Here is a 21731-nt window from a genome sequence, read left to right on the forward strand (position 1 = left end):
CCTCAACACCAAACCACATTGGGACGGCAAAAAGCAAGGGATATCGAAGATCTGTGTCGAGAGGCTCGCCATTAGCTTCACCACCGCATCGAGAGACATCGCCGGATATGGCAAATCTGAAGGCTGTCGTTTCTACTCCATTTCCACAAATTACGGATAACTCTCAGTACCCGCCTGCACAAGCCAAGACAACAAATCTTCAAGATCACTATATTTTCACTGCCCCCGGAGAGGACCAATGCACTGGAGAGTATGCCGGACGAGGCTTAAGTCCAAGGGGATCTCTTGAGTCGAAAAAGTTACGCTGCTTGGGGATACCTGACACATCAAAGATGGACACAACAAAGCCACTGGACAAAATGAGTCGAGCCGAGCGAGTCTTTGTTTTACGAATGCGTGATATGTGTCTTGCCCGTGAGAGCCTCAAGAAAGATCACCAGCAATGTATTCCTTCGGAGGGCAGTACATCACAGGAAATTCGGTGCGATTGGGAGCTGCAAACGCGCTCCAAGAAAGCGCGTGGTAAACCGACGGATATGCCAACTACCCCCCCAAAAGTCTACCGAAACGATGCTCCAGGCGCTCCTCCGAGTATTCCCTTGCCTGCGGATCCACCAGTGCCGTCGCTGCGATCCTCATCTAATAAGATAGTTTTAAACCCGAATCAACCTACCCTCCAGTCACTATCTAACACATCGCTGGACGCAGCCCTCGCCCACAAATTCGACGCACGCTTGTCTGCAAGTTCAAGCGGAAGTACACATAGAAGCGATGGCAATAAAAGCTGGTCGAGTAGAAGCGCTCATTCAGGTAACCATATCTCTAAGCAAAACCATGCTACCAATTTAGAGCAGCACACATTCGGCTCCCAGCGTGACGGCCCACGAGAAGAGATCGCAATAGCATTCGACCCTCGTCCTCTGACCCCGCTGTCTCCCACAATGTCCGACGAAGCGCATACTGGCATTTCACCAAATTGTGGAAATTGCGTCTCCTGTCCGCACCTGAGAGCCAACCCAAGTCCGACAAACAAGAACCGCCAAAACACATTCTTCTATAAAGAAAATCGGTCCGAACCCCGCCCAAACAATGCCCCAGTATCACAGTCCCCCCTCCGCGAATGCTTCCCTCGGGATAGCTCACGTCCATATAGCCCAAGTCTGCAACATTTCAGCAATACCAATACCTACAGTAACAGAACTGGCGCTGGCGCCGGCGCCAGCGCCAGCAACAACACTCACACAACCTCATCCCCACAACCACCATCGTCACGGCCCCGGTCACAAGAAATCCCTATGCACCCACAATGCGAAGCCCGCATCACCTTCCTTGAACGGCAGAACAAAATGCTTCAGGCAGCCCTCATCGCAGCTCTAGATGTTGGCGTCACCTTCGATGCGGACCTCATGCGTACTGTCACCTCCACACCTCCTGTCAGCATCGCCTCTCCAGGAAGTGAAACCAAAAACAAAAATGTCTTTCGCCATTCATACACCAGCACATCTACAACCGGAACAACGAGTACGACTACAAGCGCTCAACGGCTGAGCATGGATGGTCGTCGATCGTACGTTAGTGATAATAGTGTCGAGTCTGCCACCAATGTGGTTAGATGGCGGAGCGTACGGGATGCGCATCCTTGAGACAACTAACTATCAAAATCGTGGAGGGGAGCGAAAGCTGGTTTCCTGTGGGGAGTACCCGAGGACAGAATACAATGCACCATTCTTCCTGTTCACATTCGTGTCGCTACAGGCCTTTTGAATGGAATGAATTATTTATCCTTGACTGGATTAGATATGTTTGATATGTCGTTGGTGTTATGGAATTTTGATTTCCTTTTAATTTTTGACTCTTTTATTCTCGAGAATGTGTTTTTTATAGCGAATACCAATATACCATATGATGGTTTGCTGCTTCAATGAGATCTTACGTTGTTCTTTCTAATAATACTTTTTCTGTTCCCTTCCACTTTGATACCCCTGCTTTAGCTTGCTGCGCGATTGAGAATGATCGGAAAGTTGAAACATTAGGGTATACCACTGTAAATCAGTTGAGCTCGTACAATGTCCGTTCACATTGGCGTTGGGTGTTGATGTCAGAAATGGAAAGGTAGAAGGCGACTACAATTTCGATTCAACGAAGTTTTCGAACCCACGAAGGAGGATCAGTGGTCTGTCGCTGAAAACTCGTATACTCAAAACGACAACTTTATATCCCGTAGGCGCCCGTAAGGACCGAATTCCGTAATCTTTCTTGCTTTTGTATGTAATCTGCAGTTCACTCCCAAGAGAGACCCCAGGTAACTTCGCCCTTTCTAAATGGAACCACATCCGTCTTCTCCGATTTTAACAAGTCCAAAAATTTCCCTTTCTCCTTGGACAACTTAAAAAATTCCTTCTCTTCCTGGGGAACTTCATAAAATTCCCTTCCAAACTTCCCCAGAAACCCTTCTAATATGTCCTTAGAAATGTCCGCCTCCTTCAATGACCCCCTCTCACACCCTTGTTCAAGCGCATCTAGCACATACTGCGTCGCATAGGGCTGCGTAAACACTCCCGCGGCAATCTTATCCCCGCCCCTCTTAGATGCTGCAGGATGCGGCGCACTATCTGAGCCAAAAAAAAACTTCTTATTCCCCGACGTCGCTGCTTTCAACAACGCATCCCGATCCGCCACCAGCTTTGCCACGGGCTTGCAGAAGCAGAACGGGTCGCCCAGCGCATTATCTACGATAAGCGACAGATGGTGCGCCGTGATGGTACCCACAACGGTAGGACCGCATTTCTTTACGGTTTCGACCGCTGCGGCTGTGCTCAGGTGCTCGACAACAATGCGGAGGCGTGGAAAGCGTGAATGTAGGTCTAATAGTGTGGGAAGGAAGCGTTCTTCAGCGGACATGACGGTGATGTCCCCGTGAGAGGGGCATTCGCCATGTAAGTTCAGAATTAGGCGCTGACGCTCCATCTCGGCAAATACAGGGTAAAATGCAGCGTAGTCGATGACGCCTGAGTCGGAATTTGTTGTTACGCCTGCCGGGTAAGATTTTACGCCGATTATACCATTCTTCTTGGCTTCGATTATGGTTTCGGGTGTGATTGAAGGGTGGAGGTAGAGCGACATTAGGTAAGTGACGCGGGGCTCGAGCGCTTGGAGGCGTCTTTTGTAGGAGAGAGCTTGCGCGACGGTGGTTATTGGAGGGACGAGATTGGGCTTTGTATAGAAATTTATTTAGTATGTTGCGTAACATGGGTCAATTTTCTTGTAGGAAACGGGGGGAGAAGAGATTACCTTACCATGACATAGACTGTGTTGACCCCTCCCTGTCTGATGGTGGGGACGACAAGCTCCATCATATCACCATCCCGCAGATGTACTGTTTTATTTATCCCATTGGATCGTTGTCATGATTCGATCTTTTGTGGAATGAATGTGCTTCCCGATATATGGCTTCTGGTGGTGGGGTAGGTTAAGTGACATACCGTGGAAATCTGCGGACGCGGGAAGTTTGACCCCGTCGATCCCGGAGAGAGGCATGGTTTTCTAAATACTAAGGATAATATTGAAACCTACTAGGGAACAAAGGGAGATGGTGGAGGAAGAGAGGGGACGAAAGGCGGGCTGGAAGATTTTGTTTCGGATTTTTGAAGCAGAAAATGCGGGAGATTGATAAGAACCTAAATTTTTATCCAGGAAATTTTTGACTTCCGGCTATTTCGTTGAGTTAGCTAAAGGAGATCCCGAAATTAATTGCCTCCTATGAGCCGAGTCCAACATTGCGAAATTGGGAGCTTTGCACGATAAATATGTATTGGCTTTGTCAATCCCATTATCTCCCTGTGAATTGCTATTGAATTATGAATAAATCGCATCAGTGTCTCTGCTGAACCTGTGCCCTTCGAGTTGATCCTTATCAAAATTATATACATTATATCAATGCCTCAAAAAATAAAATAAAATAAAACAAAACAAAATAAAAATGAAAATGAAAATGAAAAAACACTCTGTTGCGGCTGTCAATCTTTAAAATCAGTTCTCTCGCGATTTTCGTTGGCTTCTCACTCAAAGTAATGGGCATATGGGCTCAACCCTTCAACAACCTGGACAAAGTGCTGCGCAATGATTCTATCCGTTTGCTCTGAGGGATGTATGGCATCATACCACATATAAGAGTCTCGGCTGGGCTGTTCTATGCAATTCTGTCCTTGGGCATCACATTGCTTCACCCAGGACTGCACGTTGGGCGGTTCGGTTCCATTGAAGTATTGGGCTGGGTGATCATAGATATTCGTAAGCTAGTTGGGTGATTAATTTGTAAGTGAGAGTTGCGGCAGAACGCTCAAACTATGATTGGTGATGGTGCAGATATGGGCTGGAGGAGTTTTTCAGGAGATATTCTTCCTGAGAAAGAAATGGACGTACCAATGAATGAGTATCAAAGAGAGCAACACTCGCCCCCTTATACCGATGCCGCATCGAACCCTCCATCTTCAGCCTTATAATCTCATTCACAGCCACAACAGTTTGTCTCATCCGACATGAAACTTCAGTACTATTCGCTGGCTTATCCGGCCAGAACGTGGATGTCTCCACCCCACCCATCTCCGGCAAAGCATACAGTGGCAACAAATTCAATGGCGGCACATTCATGAGTACAAAGTACCGGGCACCATAGTCATAGAGCCGTTCAATTGAACGGAAAATGCACTCGACGTAATCCAGGAGTGTCTTGCCAGCCACTTGCGCATCGTCTATGAACGCCCCGTTGCCTAGGTCATTTGTGCCAATCCAAATGGCATATACAGTATTACTCCGGGTGAGAGTTAAGACTGGTTGCCCTGTTTGCGGATCTCGATAGTTCGCATCGGCAAGAAAAGTAGGGATTTCGTATTGGTCAATGGAAGGGAAGATGCCATTGATGAGGCCGAAGTACCGTGGCGTGATGCAGTTAGAGCACGTTGCGCCACTGACCGCGTAGTTGTAGAGCTCTGCACCTGTGTAATCGCTCACATAACGAGCCCAAATGCGGCCACCGCTGGAGGTAACGTCGTTCTATTTTTACCGCAGACACGACTGATAAGTCATTGGTTGCCTTATGAAGTAGATAAAGAAAAAGAGAATGTGCTCATCAAAGCACGGACATCTCGACATTTTTGGCTGGGGCAACTTTCAATAAGTTGAACAAAAGCAATCTTATTTTGGCCTGAAATGGCCAACCCGGCACATCGTTATAAAGGATTAAAACCAAAAAAGTCAAATTTTCTTAGGGCAAACAAACAATAGAGAAACAAAAGGTAATGTAAGAAGTAGTATTTACCTCTGGCGCTATCCACCCAATGGGAGGAGCCTCCTGATTCAGAACAAAATACAGGAGCCTCGACTCGTCTGTATAACTATTTCCAAACGTGACTAATTGGTCCATATGCCTCAGCTTCCACGCAGAATGTCCAATTCCCAAGACATTCTGCGCACTCAACGCAAGAAGTAGTCCTAGTCCAGATAGCATCGTGCCAGTTCTATCAATCATTCAGTGATCCAAAGAGGTAACTAGGAGAATGGCACAGAGTCGACGGCAAGGGACATATATAACGGGTGCGAAAGATGAAGGGGCCTGGAGTGCATCTTCCGACAATTCACCAGCCAGAAGGGATCCTCCAGTCAACTTTATAGGCATGGCCTGTGAGAGGAGTTTGAGATATTCCCTTGTCTTCGCATTCCGCATTAAGGCACCTACTCATGAACAACGAAACAAGTTCACCGCAAACAGGCGTCAGTGTGTCCTTGCTGCTCCTCAAGCGCCGGGGATATAGATTGACTCCATGGAGTTCAACAGCTCTTCCATCTAAAGCTTCTTCGCATTGCTGGAGGGCACGACCGAATTTGAGGACGATAGAGCGCCACGATGTTTGCGGCGTTTAACAGGCTGGGTGCGGCCCGCGCCGTGAGAAATGGAGCCGTTGCTCTTTCACTTTTCCTCTTAGCTCATTCTTAGCACGAACAGATCAGAACTTGCCGTTGGCTATTAATGGCTTATACAAGAGCACCCAAAAAGCCACTGTTGTTTGTCTTTGCATTTCTAGCCGACGCGTGAGAAGTCTTGGCCAAGCGAACTGCAGCACTAATATTATCCCGGGGTCTTAAAAGAGAGCTCAGGGAGAACAGCATCTGCAACAATTTGAATTAGCCCTGGTTGATTATTATTCGAAACAAGCTGGCTTACAGAATAAAGGAAAAACCACAGAGATTCACGCGACGTAAAGTCTTTCATGGCCGAAAACATCCAGAGAAACAAAAGCCGTCGAATTTTATTGTTTAAAAATGGAAATCCTGAAATTCTGCTGCTGAACTGCGCCCGTGCGCCACAACTCCAGGCTATACATCCTCAAAGCTACTCAAATATAGAAGACTGAAATCAAGGTTGTACTGGATTAAGATATCATATCAAATTCGCCATACCTGCAACATGTTCCCACACATTTGATTCGGCAAACGAATCAAAAGTCAACAAAGGTGGCACGATTCCAGACATTTGCCCTTCAGACGCTTTTATCTAGGTTTATGCCCTTGTTCGTCGGTTAAGCGTGTCACCGAGCTTTTGATCTACTAAAGAAGCCTTTCTTCAAACACTGGTAAGAGCTGCCAATCATCGTGCCAAGCGCAAATGTGTCCGAAGCCGTTCGATCTATGGGGTTGTTTACTACGTGCTGCTCTGCGACGGTCCGATGGCTGTTGGTCGAGAGGCGTCCAAATATGCCCTTGTCGAGTTGTTTATGCGATCTCTCAAAAAGGGCCGTCATCGTCGTTGTGGTTGTTGTGGATGTTACCGCCGTTACCGTGGTTTCCGTGGCCATCGTCGTCTGGGTATAATTATAACAGACATCGTCCAGGTATCGCAATTGTTCGAACTGGGCTCTGAGAAGGAAGACATATTGCTGTAGTTTTGTAATATATTTACATGACTTCACGGAGCTTGAATCGGTGGAACGGCTGCCTAGTATGTCCACACTCTGACAGCTGGTACAGCATAGCGCATAGCTGTCGCCAGGCGGACTGATTAAAACTAAATTCGTATTCTGCGGAGTTTCGCAAGTGTCGCAGTGAACACATGAGCCTTTGCATGTTAAATGTTGGCGCCGTAGATATCCATCCCAGCTGACGCATTCAGCGCTGATTGGGCTGTTGCAGACGTGGCACAGTTCTACATCAGCCCTGTTAAGTTCTGTTTCTGTGAAGCTCATTGTTGGTGGAAGGTCATTTGGGAATTTGTCGAGAGAGCTGAGATATTCGGGGGCAGCTGATAGATCAACATCAGCAGCGCCTTCCCCGAGAATCTTGATGACCTTTTTCATAAAATACGATAAACCTGAGCTTGCCGCATATATCTCCTTCAGGTGGCTTGAAATGGTCCTTGGCTGGTGGCTTTTAGACAGAGACACGGTCATCAAGTCTGTCAGCTTCGCCCGCAGCAGGTCTATCTCGGGGCTGTCGGAAAGGACTAATACGGTTAATCATCTTGCAGTGGCTGAAATTGGTGTACACACACTTACTGGTTTTCCCAGTCTTTCTTCTGACATCGTCCACAATGTCAATTGAGGCAAAGAGAACTCCAAGCGCAATTATCAAAGTTAGGATGCCCTCCGATATCTTCTCATGAGAACCGGATTCGAGGTGCTCGAGATTATCGCTTATACACGACGTAACCGTTGACTCAAAGTTATTTAGGATGCTCTCCATTCTATGGGAGGCGGATTCGTCATCCTGTTCTTCCACGACGGGAATGTGGTCCAGCGACGATCCCGGGTTGTGACGTTTATGAGTCTTATAACAGCGTTCATGCCAAACTCGCTTTGTCGGCATATAAACCTTTATATACTGATCCATAATAGCCATTCCGCAACCATAACAGCGGTCTGCATATTTTGCCATGTAGTCGTTCTTGCAATATGCCTTTCCTCGATGTATGTAGTAATTATCCCCAGGGCCAATGACATGCTGACAGGAATGACAGGTGAAATGATCCATGTGGTACTTGCGCCCAACGGCACTGATATATAAATCTCGCAAGGCACCACCACATTCGCTGCATAGCATATCTAAACGTCGGAAGATGTCGTTTTCGCAGAGAGGAACTGGGCCGTTTCGCTCTTGGACCGGGAAGAATTCGCGATATATGGGTCTGTGGCAGTCCTGATAAATCATTTCGTTAAAAAACAGAAGTGATTAACAATGATGTAAAAAGCTTACATGGCACTTGAAACACTGAGGATGATACAAGTCTCCAAAAGCCGAGATGCATTCGCTGGCTATGGTCATTCCACACTTCACACAGCTGTCCAACGCCGTTGGCTTTGAATATGCTGAACCATGACTGTTGGCTCTGGCGTGAAGCCATCCTTTTGTTGCCATATTTTCCTGCCTGCCACAGCCTTAAGAATGGTCATAAATATATTCTTATCAACACAAAAACCCACTTCGAAATTGTTCGTTGAACTGTGATGGGGTCCTTTCCGAGAAGAAGACTCGAGTTGACCTGGATTAGTTATGGGCCACTATTCCAGGATATAATCGTCTCGAGGCGGAGAGCAATTACGATTCCTCCCTGCGGCGGAGCTCTGTGTGCTGAAATATCCCTGAACTGCGCATCCAGAGACTTCCATACCGCCTCGAGCACAAGTCACGATGCGCGATGACTGCACACACACTCTGGGCGGACGATCAGGGTTGGACAGGGCCAGAATGTCAATGGCTTCACAAGGCAGACCGGTATTTGTCCGCATTTTACTGGGCTAATGTCTCTCGCGGGGTTGGATTCACTCAAAACCACTTGAACCCAACCTTGCAGGAGCGGGTTTAATCAACCCGAATCTTGGTATCCTACAGCTGCTCCCCACAGCTCGCAGCCATAAAAGTGGAAGCGAGCCAACAGGGCATCCGCAATTGAAACCTGGCGGAAGTTCCTCCAATCCAGCTACTAAATTTGTAACCAAGTTCATCAAATGTGATCTGTGATTAACCTTGTAGTATTGATGGGACCAAGCCATATTTTGGTAAATCGGCCAATGGCCAGCCATAACGGTTGATTCTCGTTGCTCCTCCGTGGGATGATACTGGCCTCCTTCATTCGGTCCAGGGGGCCTGTGCAGCGATCATGCAGCTAACAAGTACTAGCGGCTCGGCGCAGAATCTGGGGTGTTAGCCACAGCAGACAAAGGGATCCAAAGACACAGCTCGCCATGCTTGGAAAGAGATGATATTGAATGCATAAGTGAAATATTTAGATGTGTACGGAGTAGCAAGCGGCACATTAGGTACTTACAAATCCCAAAAGGAAAAGCATATAAGAGATATATGAAGGCGAAGCGGGCGCAAATTCACATGCAGGACAAATCGCAAGCCGCCACTTTGGAGTTAGAGTTCATCCGCCAATATAGTAAAAAGGGCAAGGAAAGAGAGAGAGAGAGAGAGAGAGAGAGAGAGGAAACGTGTAGAATTGAGAACAAGTTTATGTGAAATCTATTAGGCTTTCGCGTCATGGAGTTGGAATGAACAAGTAATAGATAGGAGAGAGAAATTCATACGATGAAACTGGTTTATGCAGGCATTTGCTTGAGAACCCATCAGAATGTCCAAAAAATTTAAAAGTACGAGGATGTGATGGCGCAAGGAGGAAAAAATAAGCCTAGATCCCATGTATAATGTGCAGAGACGAGAGATAACCCTCAAGGAATTCATCAGAAACTGAGGGAGCTGGATGTAATATTGTAATTCTGGGAGGAGATGGCCTGGGTTGTCGATCATCTTCGACTTCATAATATAGAATAAGGAATGTAAAGTTACAATCGAGAGGCAGAGCTGATGGCTGTACTTGCCAGCTCTGGTTCCGCGCTGCTGGTATCAACTCCATCATGGTCCGTCAACTGCGGATGCTGATGCTGCTGCTGTAGCCGCTGCCGCTGCCGCTGCACTTTGTATTGTTTCTCAAAACCATGAGCATTCTTCGCAATCGGAGGAGTCACCGAAGCAGGCGCAGAAGCAGCAACCCTCTGTCGAAGTCTCTTCAACCTCTCCACACGAGTCTCACCAGCCAACCCCGTCCAGAGGGGGCCAACAAAATCAGAACGCCAATCAGTCCGATTAGCCGCACGCCTATCACTCCTGAGCCCCAGGGCACCAATACTACGGTCATGCAACCCTGCCTCCCCCCACATCCGTACACGCTGCACTTTCCGTAGTTTCATGAGCCCATATGCGCACACGAAGGCGGTAAAGGCGAAGCAGACACCGGACACGGCGGTGAAACCTATGTCGGATTCTTCTAGGAAGTTTTTTAAGTTCATGCCATAGAGTGCGGAGCAAAGGGTTCCGGCTGCTAAGCCGAGGGTGCCGATGCTAAATTTGAGATCGAGGAGCATGAGGGAGTTGCGGTTGGCGTCGAGGATTGCTTTCACACTGGAGGAATAGGTAACAATATTAGCGTTTTGTAGTTTGATGGAGATGTGAAGATTGTGGGGCTAAAGTCATACATTTCCTCCGTGTTTCGAATGTTGGTAACTAGATTTCCACTGGCCTGAACGATTTCATCGCAGACTTTGTGATAGGACTCAAGCAGCATTTCAATCTCTTGATGATCGACCTCCTGCCTATGCACGCCTTGCGCTTTTTCTGATAAATACATTGCCGTCAAGTCATCATCAGCTTCCAGCAGATCCTCAATCGCATCGCGCACTAGTCTAGCTTTCTGCTCGAACGTGCCCAACCTCTTGGAGTATATCAAGAGGCGCCGTAACTTGTCTCTGTCTATATCCTCTTCCAGAGCCCGAAGAACACGCACAACAGGCTCCCTTACTCCTTCAAACTCAGCCTCAAGTCCAGTGGTCACGCTGACCAGAACCGCTTCCAGAGCGCGGAATTCGTATGGAAGAGCGCCAGGTGAGAACTGCCGGCCTGTCGCCTCTTTCTGACGTAGTTTGCCTTCCAGATCATACATGAATACCGATTGTGTGTACGAGTCAGTCGAGCCGTACGCATCAAATACCAAAACCCGGTCTGACTTTATCAGAACCCGGAGATGTAGAAGGCTGATTAAAATAGCACTGTGGCGGACAAGAATATGTGGAAGGACGGAGGAGTCGATCTTACGAAGATCGCGGGGAAGCAGGCCGTACTGTATCCATTCACATCGAACGGAAGTTAGCTCATCCACTTGGCACCCTCCATGGCAATAATAGAATCCGTACCTTAGCAGTCAATTCACTCTTCTTAAACTCCCCACTAACAAGCGTCACATTTCCATTCTCATCCAGCTCCGTGCATCTCAACCGCGGCTCATTCATGGCTTTCATCGCCAACGATCGGCCTGTCACAAACATGTTCCCTTCATGCCCATCCTCCATCACAGGGCCAATAGGCAAATCACTCGGCCACAACTCGCGTCTGTCATCACGTTCAGATACTCGTAGACCAAACAACCGTCGCATAAAACCCTGGGCCCGCCCCTTTCTCCTCGCTGTACCACTGAAAGCTTGCAGATAGCCATATCCCCCACGCCAGTTCAGGCTATTCAGCGCTGCTCGCGGAGCTGCAGCCGACGCAAGAGCTACCGATGATATTGCTGATAATGAGGATGGGTTATTTGTTGACCTTGCTGGGTGCGCGGTGAGGAAAGGGAAGAGAGAAGCTTCGAGGGTTGCGGAGCACGGCTGATTGTGCAGCCCATTTGTTTGAATGTTATGCTTATATTCGTCGAGTGACCGTTGTTGAAATGCGGAAAGTGTATATCTTCTTTGGGATTGAGCTTGGGATCGGAAACGCCATGGGCATGCTGGCGGAAGCGAATGCGGATGCGCAACGGGCGGGGTGTTGGGGGAGAAGAAGTAATGGTGTGCAGAGGTTTCGGACTGGGAACGGAGGAACCGGAGCAGATTCGCGGACGGAACTGAGGGCTTGAGGGTAGATGATGGGGCGACCATCTCTCAACCTCATATGAGGATCTTTCTGGTTTGCAAACAAAGTAATAACAGCCCGACCGCTTACTCCCTGCTGCTTATTTTTCAGGAATGGATGTTCGATCTTACTATGGTAGTTTTTTGTCGGAGGTCGGCTGAATGTTTATCCGCCCGATTTATTTATATATATATTTTTTTTTAACTCAAATCAAGAAACATGGTGCTATAAAAGATGAGATCTCTATATTGTGGAGGAAAACACTGCTGAAAAAGTCATTCATCTTATTCTCTTCAGAAATTCACTGAATCTTCAGCTCTTGAGATCTGTATTGAATTGAACTTGATCAATTTATACAGCTCTTGGGAAGAATTAGCTGATAATATCTTTCCAGTAGATGTATAAATCTCTTAGAAAGAGATGATCTACATGCAGAAGAGACTAGAAGAATATACAGATGAAGCGAGACAGTATATCTGTAAATTAAATGGATTTGACTGTGCGGTAATGCTCACAGACACCAAGACCCTATTTTTGTATTGTATTCCTGGAGTCGACGATCAAAACCCATCGGGTACTCCGTACAGTGCAAACCGATAGTAATAATTAGGCCAATCCACAATCCAATAAGGGAACCATGCAGCCCACTTCACTCTTATCGTCGGTTCCCCCGTCAGATGATTCATGGAGTACTTTGTAAAGAGATGAGTCAAAATCAACTAGGCTTTAGCAGGTTTTGAAAGGGGTTGATATTTCTATCTTCTCAAGTGTCAATGCTCCCACCAAGCTCGGGGAAATAAATAACTATAGAATCTGCAACGTCCCACTATATGAAACCAAGCAATGCCCCACTGATGCTCAGTAATATCTCATGTGTATATTTAAGCACAGATTTCCCTATAAATACTGTCTTATTATCATGTAATTATTAAGAGTTAGAATAAGCAATTCAATCTATTTTATTGATATTCAGTATTTGGGGCAATATTCGGACTTAGTCAGTTCCGACAGCACAGCCGAACGGAGCCCTACTTCCATCAGGGATAGCAACCTAAAATCCCCAGCCAGAGCAAAGTCGCCTCTGCCAATATCGCCTTCAGGGTTCTTTGTCTGCATCAGAGTGGCATTGGCCATACATTCCGCGTGAAACTGGCATAGAAGCTGTCTTGAACCCTACCATACGCCGTCACTCCTGGATTTGCCCGATTTTTTGCTTGAGGAGGTGATTGAAATGGCCACCCGTTCTTTCAACTTCAGTGTTACCTATTGCAGCACACCCCAGATGGACAGAGTGATAAATGGACGTTTTTCAGTTTCTCTCGCACTGTTGCTTACCTCCCGCCGCGTAAACGCGCTTACGGCTCGTATTCTCCTTCTCAGAGGCAACTTTCGCGTCTACACGGTCCGAGACCTTCAGCGATTGTTTGATATGCTTGAGCATGGAAAGCTGAGTTTCGTGAGGCGAATTCATATATCACTAAGCAACATCGATTCGGACAAAGATTTCGCTGAAGACACTGTGGCGGCTGAAAATGCTTTCGAGCGATGTATCTCGCTCATAAATCGTCTGTCTTCAAATTTACGTGAGCTTCGCCTGCACCGATCAATTTTCGACAAGCACTCCTTCTGGGACACGAATCCCGCAGAGTGCAACCGAGTCCATAGAATCTTTGCGGAAGCTTTACAGCGGTTTTAGTGACTTAGAGACACTTGTCTTTTCTTTTGGCCCCCACTCACTACCTCTTTTTCTCCTCTTCTCTCCCCACGGCCCCATCGTGGAGAGTGGGGCAACTGGTTATGCCTCTATTCCAGAGAGACCAATGTTTCCTAGACTCCAAGCCCTACATTTGTACGTCTGTCTTCCGGCACACACTAGATCCCAGCATCTGATTGAAGTACTCTCAGAGCGAAATTTGCCTGCTCTCTTAGAGCTGAATTTCTGCTATATACTCCACCACCCTCAATCTAATGACGGGTTTGAATGGATTTTGACGCCTGAAGTGATTCTGAATATTCATCCACTCGTCGAATTTCGTTGGGTTACTGGCTGTGATGCCCGCGGCATTGGCAACTCTGTTCCCCATCCTCCACCTACAAAAGACCATTTGGAAGCACTGCAGAAAAAACATGGCCACACTCTGCGGTGGTTGATCATGCAGTATGGCTATTGGCTTCGCGAAATCAGCGAACCGGCTACTTTTGTGTTCACTGCCGATGATGTTGAAACTTTCCTAAGAGATCTTGATCTTGAGGGTGTGGTCATCACGGTTCCACACATAAATCTATGCCTAGTACGAAGTTGTCCACCCCAAAATCGAAGCTAGAAGCCCTTCGTTCTGTAGAGATCAACAGGTAGATCCGATGGAAACCAAATCTAGCACAGCTGATCAGGCGGCTTCTATTATTCTTTGAAGCATCAAGAAAAAAAGATACAAGATTTAAGACGTAATTGCTCATTGCGGAAATTAACGCCATTCCTCCTCCCACTTTCTTAGGCCATCCTAATGCTTGCATTTGAGAGACAAGCATCATTTTCTTAAATGACAAGCGGAATCTTGTTCATGTTTGCCAGCCATAACCCATTGTCCTGTAACTAAAAGTGGATTTGATCGCCAACTTTTAAACTTAATCACTACCATCTCCACGCCATCTCCATGCCACAAAGAATGGTACTTTTTGGCGCCCATAATTACGTGGAACAGGCAGGCTGTGGAACGCTATCACCCGGAGATTTCTTAGAATATTCATAAAGCAGCAAGGGAGTTAGATTCTCAAATTCCAACTATGGTGACAGTATAAGATCGGGCAATGATATAATTTTCTGGGACAAACAATGACTAAACATATGGTTTTTCGAGATACCTAGTCTATCTGTTTTCCCATTCAGGTACTCCGTACTGCATTACTCCGTAGAGCCAAGCTGGATGGTCCCTTCGACCGTAATTTTCTCGTTGATTATATATATACCAGCATTCAGTCCCTGCGATTTAATCGTCTCTTGCAGATGCCATATATTATAAGTTAACTACTGACGAATTCTGTTTGCTTCCCATCTCACCTGCTGCTGTTCGGCTGCCTTAAATTCAAAGCCATCTGCGCCATCCGCACCTTCGCAGCATTAATCTGCCAGTCAAACTTTTGGATAAACAACTGGGGTTGGGTTAAATATGGGAGATCTTTCTGTGTTTGCCGGACAACTAACTACCGTGCTCGAACAGAGGAGTGCCTTTAAATCTGTCCTTCCGAAGGTTTTCGGTTAAAAATTGACAATGATGAATGTTCTGTCTGACAGTAGTATTTGAGTCGTAGAGGAGTAAATAAATCTTCACTGAATTACATAGCCTCAACGAACATGCCTATAGATTCCCTGTCCTAGAGAGTTGCAATAAAATCCTATATATAGAGAAGCTGCGATGGACAACAGCAGCTTCCGTGTGGCACATAAATCAAATCACAAACTGGATATACACTCCATCTCGCTTTCCCTCACCGTAAATATCGTTTACAAAACAAGCGCCACGGCTGCCAGGGCAGCGCCGCCGACAACACCCCAGTTGGCAGCAGCGGTGACCAGAGGCATTGCAGCTGAACCGGCGCTGGTACTGGAGGAGGGCGCATTGGTCCCAGTAGTGGGTGGAGCACTGTCGGTCTGCGTAACACTTCCAGTCTGCGTGGCTCTTGCACTGGCGGATGGTGCTGGGGTGGCGGAAACGCCTTCCAGCTTCTCCAGGCCTGCTGTAATCGTGACCCTCCAGGTAGTGATAAAGCGAGCCGTGGGGACTTGGGTAGTTGCCGAAGACCTGGTGGACCATACTCCGTCTGGCTGAGAAGTTTTTATGATCATCGTACAGTCGGCCGATGCACCTGGGATTTTGCATTTGAGGGAATAGTGTTCCGAGCTGCGCGAAATTATAAGTTATGTTTTTTTTTCTCTCTCTTTTCTCGTAGGGAGGGGGAAAGGGATGGCGGAAAGGGATACGGAATGGAGAGAAGTATGAAGGACTTACCCATCTTCATCTTCACCAGAGCCCGGGAACTCTATTGCCACTATCCTTGGTGGTATATGGGTGTAGGTTATGCTTGGTGCGCCACACTCGGTTTCGTCGGCTTCTTCGGCGCACTGCAGATGGAGTACGGTCTCGGTTTGGTCCTAAAACAAGAGGAAAAATAATATTAGCCTTGGTTTCAGTTCTCCCTCTGCTTAGTCCGCCAAAATATATATCCAGGCTACTCCCTACAGTTCATTCATCTTACCGCCTTGACCACAGAGGCCACAATGGGCTGCGGGTCCACTATAGCAGGAAACGTCAGATCCGTCACGATGCTCTTTTTTTGGGCACGGCTCAGGCCAACAAGGCCGAGCGATATCGCAGCCAAGGAGATGTGCATTTTTCCGGGGATAGAGGATTTGAAATGTGAAGATAGATCCAGGCGCTAGAAATATCGAACACAAAATCGAAAAATGAGCGACGATGAAGTTGGTTCAAAAGAGTGGAAAGTTTGTTCGTCCTCTCTCTTTTTTTTTTTTTTTTTTTTGGGTGTTTTAAGGGGAGACCAAAATATATATAGGGGGACAAAATGGACTGGTCCCCCCTGTTGATCTCTTATTAACGATCGAAATCGCATAAATACGAGGCTCGTATTAGAATGCTAGAGGTGATGGAGCCTAACATAGAACTCAATCGGGATAGCCGATTGATGGGGGGAAATTGACGCCGGGGCCTACTGCTTCGAAGCCCGCTAGAGTGTGGTTGAAAAAACCATTTAGCCTGAGAAGGCTTAGCAACGGTCCGAACAACAAGAGAAATCTCTTCATCAAGGCCCAATTATGCTTTGTCTGTCAACAGCTGTTGCGTTCGAGAGGGTCTCTTGGTTTTAGTTCCGGAGTTACTCAATTCCCGAGGAACGCTCCATGTAGCATCTACTTTGCGGAAATTGGCTGAGTTTTCACCCTCAAATTCCAGGTTGTTGATTATATCTGGCAGGTTGTCGTCCCTTGAATTCTGGCGTTCTGCCAATTCTACACACCGCGGAAGGTGAGGGAGAAATGAAGTCAGTACCAGTATCAAGGGGATAAAACATCCGAGTCGGGTTCGGATAGAGTTATCCGGTACCTTTTTTAAGCTTGGGAGCCCTGCAAGATGAACTGCTCTGATTGGCGCAGCAAGACGCTTACGGGGTTTGGATTGGTTTGTCCCCTCTAATCTCTGCTGCCATAACCCTCCACCACCAGCAGGGAGTTGTTGAAAAAAAAAAAAAAAAAAGAAGGAAAAAAAGAAACAAAAACCGACTCCAATCCTGATTGCGCTCAGTGCTTGATATATGGAGTAACTGCTCTGTATTCGGCTTCGTTTGTCGTTTGCAGTTGGATCTTTAAAAACTTATATCTTCTATCAGTCGGAACCAGCCAAAGTTAGCACTCTCCACTCCCAACGCGAGCCTAGTATTGGATTTATTATTATTGATTTTACAATTTTGGAATCTATTGCTTTTTTCTTTTTTCTTTTTTCTTTTTCTTTCTTTTTTTTTTTTAAATGAAGTGGCATTGTTTATATAACCAACCAACCATTTCGGCTGACTGCTTCAACTCCGTTGCAGCATGCTCCATAGCTAGGTCAAGCTGCCCTTCCTCACCCAAGCCTCAGTCAGGAAAGGTGATTAGAGCAGCCTGCCTCCATCGCTAATCCAGGACAAGTGGCAATGAAAGCATTTTCGCGAAATCTCTAGTTATTTTACCTTGATTATAAAACTTAATTTAACTCGCCAGTATATAGAATGGCATCCCTTAATCAAGAAGGCTATTTTATCCCTAGGCAAGACAGCGAAAAAAAGGCGCGCAAAAAGGTTACCAAATGCCTGTGTCCCAGGCAGACGGTCTTAACAGTATTGTATGACATTGCTACCGCTGAATCAACAAAACAGGAAGGCTGGCAGCAAATGGATCCATAAGGATGACCATGAGGACTAATACCAGGATCAAAACAAAGATCAAAACCACGCTCACCACTCATTATCGGACTTTTCATCATCTGCAAATTTGTTAGTTTTTATTTTATTTTATTTTATTTTTCTAGATCCTTCAGGCGAAGGGATTAGAGGTAGACTGGGGAGTCAAATAAAGAAGGACAAAGGCAAAGAGATAGAAGACATACCACTACCGCTAACTTTCTGCTTCCGCTTATTCAATGCCGCTTGAAGAGACCCCAGCATCGAATTTGGATCTGCGCTCCCCGCGCCTGACGCTGGTGAGGAAGGAGTTTCGCTGCTTGCACCTGGAACCACAGCAGCGCTTCGATCTCGTTTCTCGCTGTCTTTGACTTTTCGAAGACCTGTTCCTGCACGGATTGAAGCTAGAAGATCGGCGTTCCCTGGTGATTTGGGAAGGGACGACGGGCGTGCTGATGACGCTGGCGGCGGCGGCGGCGGAGGACCAGCGCTGTTAGCTGCGGAACCTGGCGGCGGCGGCGGAGGAGGAGGAGGAGGCGCACCAGCAGATGGAGGAGGTGGGGGTGGAGGGGCGCCTGCAGAGGGCGGAGGAGGTGGAGGGACACTATTTGAAGGTGCAGGACGGGGAGGAGGGCGAGGAAGACCAGCAGTCGGAGGCGGGGGCGGGGGCGGGGGCGGGGCAGGTCCAGTGCTAGCGGGAGCTGGAGCTGGAGGCGGAGGTGGAGGTGGAGGTGGCGTGGGGCTCGATGACGGTACTGGTCCTGGTGCAGGAGCCGGAGGCGGAGGAGGCGGCGGTGCCGGAGCTGATGTGGGCGGCGGTGCAGGACGCACTGGGAGTGGTCCTGGGGCTGTTTGTGGCGGCAGCAGGTGTTGTGACTGGGGAGTTGAAGTTGGAGAAGCTTGAGGGCGTGGTGGCGGGGGCGGAGGAGTAGCATGGGGAATCTTGGGTGGTAAAGCGGGAGGTAATCCAGGACTAACTTCACGCCGAGCCGGGAGGACTGGGTTTCGACTGGGCAGTTGTGGGGCGGACACTTTTCTTTCTCCTTCCAAAGGAGTTTTTGGTGGCAGCGGCGGGGCTGGTACTCCCGGCCGGGCTGCATTTGAACCTGATGAAGCCCTATGGCTGCGCGGGAGAGCATTGGCGAATTTGCCCGCATCCGCGATGGGAGGGGGTGCCTTGAAGCGTGGTCGAACTGGCGAAGGTTCCCGAGGCGGGGATGGGGGAGAAGGCTCGCGTGCAGGTGGTGGGGAGGGAGCGCGGCCACGTCGTGCTGGTGGCGGAGGAGGAGGTGCACCCCTCTTTCCTGTATTCTGGGGGCTGAGGGCTGCCGCTGGTGGGGCATTTGGTGGTGGAGGCGGAGGTGGAGCTTTCGCTTTCCTTTGGGAATCCGGCGAGGCTTCCTTGGATATACCGTTCAGCTCATCGGCCTGCTTCTGCTCGATATACGCTTTGATAAAGTCCGAATTTTCCGCTATTTGGTCCTCTGTAATGCCCATGGCAAGTAGCTCGTCGAGCAAGCCCTTCCATGACGGATCTATCGTATCTAAGGCAGACGTCTGCTTCCGTTGCGGGCTTGTTGGAAGCTCTGTTACTGTTGGAGGGGGGGCGGGGGCGGGAGGTGGAGTAGGCTGTCTTGGGGGTATAATAGATTCCGCAGGAGCGGCGGAATGGGTAGGCGCGGAGGAGGATCGATGCCCATGATGAAGGAGGCTACCGAGCCCAAAACGACTATGACTTTTGCCGCCTGTTGTTGGAGGCGGTCCTTGACCCCGGAGCGAGGAAAATGGAGTCGTCTTTGTTTCTTTACTCGCACTCTTCTCTCGCTCTTGAACCTTTTTTAAGAAAGTCTTTGCCTCCTTCTCATCTGCGAACGATAATCCCGCAAGACATTCCTCCAGCTCGAACGTGTGGAAAAAGGTCCTATCCTGGTTATAGGAGAAGCCATCATAAATTTCCTGGTCCCATACAACGCCTCTACCAGCGGGCTTTATTTCGGAGGCATATCACGTTAGTTTATATTCATGTAAACCATTCGAATGTGTGAAGGCATAGGCTCAAAGCAGGCATTGTGTTGCATACCGAAACATCAACCAACTTAATCCAAAATGTATGCCCAACCAAGTCGTTAGCAAGAACCGCAGCTCCTTGTAGTCCAGTGTAGGTCCATTTTTGAGGATTTGGATGTGCTACGTATAATCGCGCAACTGCAACCGCCAGTATTCTGTTGGAGGGTTTGGGAACCGTTCGCCGGACAGTCTCTTTATCCGCATCGGTAAGAATGGATGGCATGATCGGTGGTCTAAGGATAGAAGTATTCGCGTACAGAAAGATGGCAACGGTAGTCTCATCAGTTATATTCGATGGCCGTGGTGCTCATTGCTGATCTGATATATCCCTTGAGCAGGCAACCGGGTGCTTGTATGGGGGCGTGCGGAATGTATTGAAAATGTCGACCAAGGAACTGTTAGAATGCCTAACCGCCGTTGTGCAGCTGGGAACAGCCCTGTCCGCTAAACACCGCCTGCAATATGGCAGAAGAGAGGAGTACCGCAGAAGGAGACTGTTGTCAAAGAGTCGTTTATATAGATAGATGTAGGAGAGCGGGAGAATGGATGAATGGGTGAATGAATGGAGTTGGGCTTTGTCCAGCGTTGTGGAATCGGGGAAAGAAGAAGGCGAGGGTGCCAAGCCTTGCCAAGCCCAGGACAGCCTCAGTGGATTACGTGAAGAAGAGGAAGAAGTGCTGCGGGAGAAGTTCGTTGAATGGGAGTTATGGAGGAAAATAGCTATCTATGAGAATCAATTAGTCCGTAATTGAGAAATACCTATTGAAATTGATGGAGTGTGCATTTGCTTCTCATTGTATCAGGGAAGTCTAATACAGCGCATTGCTACTGTGCAGCACACAACGAAGTTAGCAAATGCAGTTGCATACTATGCTCTGGATCTATGGGTGGCAGATATTCGATGCGTAATGCTATTTATTGCCTGGTATAATGATATGCAGCAAAGATAATTAAGGCTACCTACATGCTAGGTAGATGAAGTTTATCAGGTCGATTCTCATCGGCGGGCTGCCATGCTTCTTCCCGGCTTGGTGATGTCATCGGAACCAGGGGGCATGCCATGTATATACATATAAATCATGCTGCCTGCCCGCAACATCCCAAACTGTTCGACTTCTCGACATCAACCACATCCATCCCTTTCCTTCCCAACGTCCCAAATTGGTCGATTATCCTGTAACAGGCTCAACTAAATTGGAAACAGCTTTCCTAAGACCGTCATTGGCGTCTCCAGCGATTCTGCAACCAACTCAACTTTCAGCATCTCTTACACAATCCCATCCATCCTGTCTAGCTAGAAATATGGCTAGCCAATCCAACCAAGGCTCCCAAGTAGGAAATGATCACAAGACCACGTACCAAACGCGAAGCCAGACGCAGGAAAACGCTGGGCCTACAGCTGCTGGTGAAAACATGAAGCCTGACGCACGGTACTTCGTAGCTAAGGGCCCGCAGATCCCAAAAGGTTAGTCTACGTCTTAAATCTAGGTTGTTGTATGAAAATAAATTCATCCAAGATATTTAGTCAGTGTTTGGTTGTTGATGTTGACTTTTTGAGGTATTATTAGAAGGCATGCCGCCAACCATCCCAAGGGAGGAAATAGAAGCTTGGATGAAGGAACTTAACAAGTGAGGTGGGATCCTGTGTAGGAAATGGCTCTTTTGAATCCCTATAGATGCTGGGTATGTGGGGATGGGACGAGTTCGCTGATGACACGGTTGTAATTCCTGTGGAATATTTGTTGTAAAGAGGAAAATATGGTGCGATGCGGTCA

At 47.8% G+C, this 21731-nt stretch overlaps 9 protein-coding genes across 9 annotated transcripts; 3 read left to right on the forward strand and 6 right to left on the reverse strand.

Moving 5' to 3' along the window:
• Positions 1-1346: 1346 nt before the first annotated feature.
• HCAG_03215 (predicted protein) lies at positions 1347-1643 on the forward strand (the record flags this gene model as incomplete). Its single annotated transcript, XM_001541068.1, has 3 exons — positions 1347-1433; positions 1499-1521; positions 1586-1643. 3 exons carry the CDS (start codon positions 1347-1349, stop codon positions 1641-1643), a joined length of 168 nt encoding a protein of 55 aa, XP_001541118.1.
• A 637-nt stretch (positions 1644-2280) lies between these two features.
• Positions 2281-3537, reverse strand: HCAG_03216 (hypothetical protein; the record flags this gene model as incomplete). The annotated part of the gene is made up of 3 exons (XM_001541069.1): positions 2281-3213; positions 3297-3376; positions 3483-3537. The coding sequence occupies 3 exons, from the start codon at positions 3535-3537 to the stop codon at positions 2281-2283; spliced, it is 1068 nt and encodes a 355-aa protein (XP_001541119.1).
• A 521-nt stretch (positions 3538-4058) lies between these two features.
• Positions 4059-5506, reverse strand: HCAG_03217 (predicted protein; the record flags this gene model as incomplete). The annotated part of the gene is made up of 3 exons (XM_001541070.1): positions 4059-4295; positions 4423-5052; positions 5318-5506. 3 exons carry the CDS (start codon positions 5504-5506, stop codon positions 4059-4061), a joined length of 1056 nt encoding a protein of 351 aa, XP_001541120.1.
• Positions 5507-6584: 1078 nt separating this feature from the next.
• Positions 6585-8777, reverse strand: HCAG_03218 (predicted protein; the record flags this gene model as incomplete). Its single annotated transcript, XM_001541071.1, has 4 exons — positions 6585-7471; positions 7548-8187; positions 8245-8426; positions 8660-8777. 4 exons carry the CDS (start codon positions 8775-8777, stop codon positions 6585-6587), a joined length of 1827 nt encoding a protein of 608 aa, XP_001541121.1.
• A 1056-nt stretch (positions 8778-9833) lies between these two features.
• On the reverse strand, positions 9834-11333 carry HCAG_03219 (inner membrane magnesium transporter MRS2, mitochondrial precursor; the record flags this gene model as incomplete). The annotated part of the gene is made up of 3 exons (XM_001541072.1): positions 9834-10449; positions 10524-11164; positions 11238-11333. The coding sequence occupies 3 exons, from the start codon at positions 11331-11333 to the stop codon at positions 9834-9836; spliced, it is 1353 nt and encodes a 450-aa protein (XP_001541122.1).
• A 1841-nt stretch (positions 11334-13174) lies between these two features.
• Positions 13175-14483, forward strand: HCAG_03220 (predicted protein; the record flags this gene model as incomplete). The annotated part of the gene is made up of 3 exons (XM_001541073.1): positions 13175-13526; positions 13945-14234; positions 14439-14483. The coding sequence occupies 3 exons, from the start codon at positions 13175-13177 to the stop codon at positions 14481-14483; spliced, it is 687 nt and encodes a 228-aa protein (XP_001541123.1).
• A 962-nt stretch (positions 14484-15445) lies between these two features.
• Positions 15446-16332, reverse strand: HCAG_03221 (predicted protein; the record flags this gene model as incomplete). The annotated part of the gene is made up of 3 exons (XM_001541074.1): positions 15446-15842; positions 15951-16093; positions 16198-16332. 3 exons carry the CDS (start codon positions 16330-16332, stop codon positions 15446-15448), a joined length of 675 nt encoding a protein of 224 aa, XP_001541124.1.
• Positions 16333-16769: 437 nt separating this feature from the next.
• On the reverse strand, positions 16770-20179 carry HCAG_03222 (predicted protein; the record flags this gene model as incomplete). The annotated part of the gene is made up of 6 exons (XM_001541075.1): positions 16770-16963; positions 17235-17279; positions 17510-17553; positions 17948-17972; positions 18096-19875; positions 19970-20179. 6 exons carry the CDS (start codon positions 20177-20179, stop codon positions 16770-16772), a joined length of 2298 nt encoding a protein of 765 aa, XP_001541125.1.
• A 1079-nt stretch (positions 20180-21258) lies between these two features.
• Positions 21259-21589, forward strand: HCAG_03223 (predicted protein; the record flags this gene model as incomplete). The annotated part of the gene is made up of 2 exons (XM_001541076.1): positions 21259-21421; positions 21525-21589. The coding sequence occupies 2 exons, from the start codon at positions 21259-21261 to the stop codon at positions 21587-21589; spliced, it is 228 nt and encodes a 75-aa protein (XP_001541126.1).
• Positions 21590-21731: the final 142 nt, after the last annotated feature.

The sequence above is a fragment of the Histoplasma capsulatum genome, genomic scaffold, assembly GCF_000149585.1.
Source record: "Histoplasma capsulatum NAm1 scaffold_3 genomic scaffold, whole genome shotgun sequence".
Lineage (NCBI taxonomy): Eukaryota > Fungi > Ascomycota > Eurotiomycetes > Onygenales > Ajellomycetaceae > Histoplasma > Histoplasma mississippiense.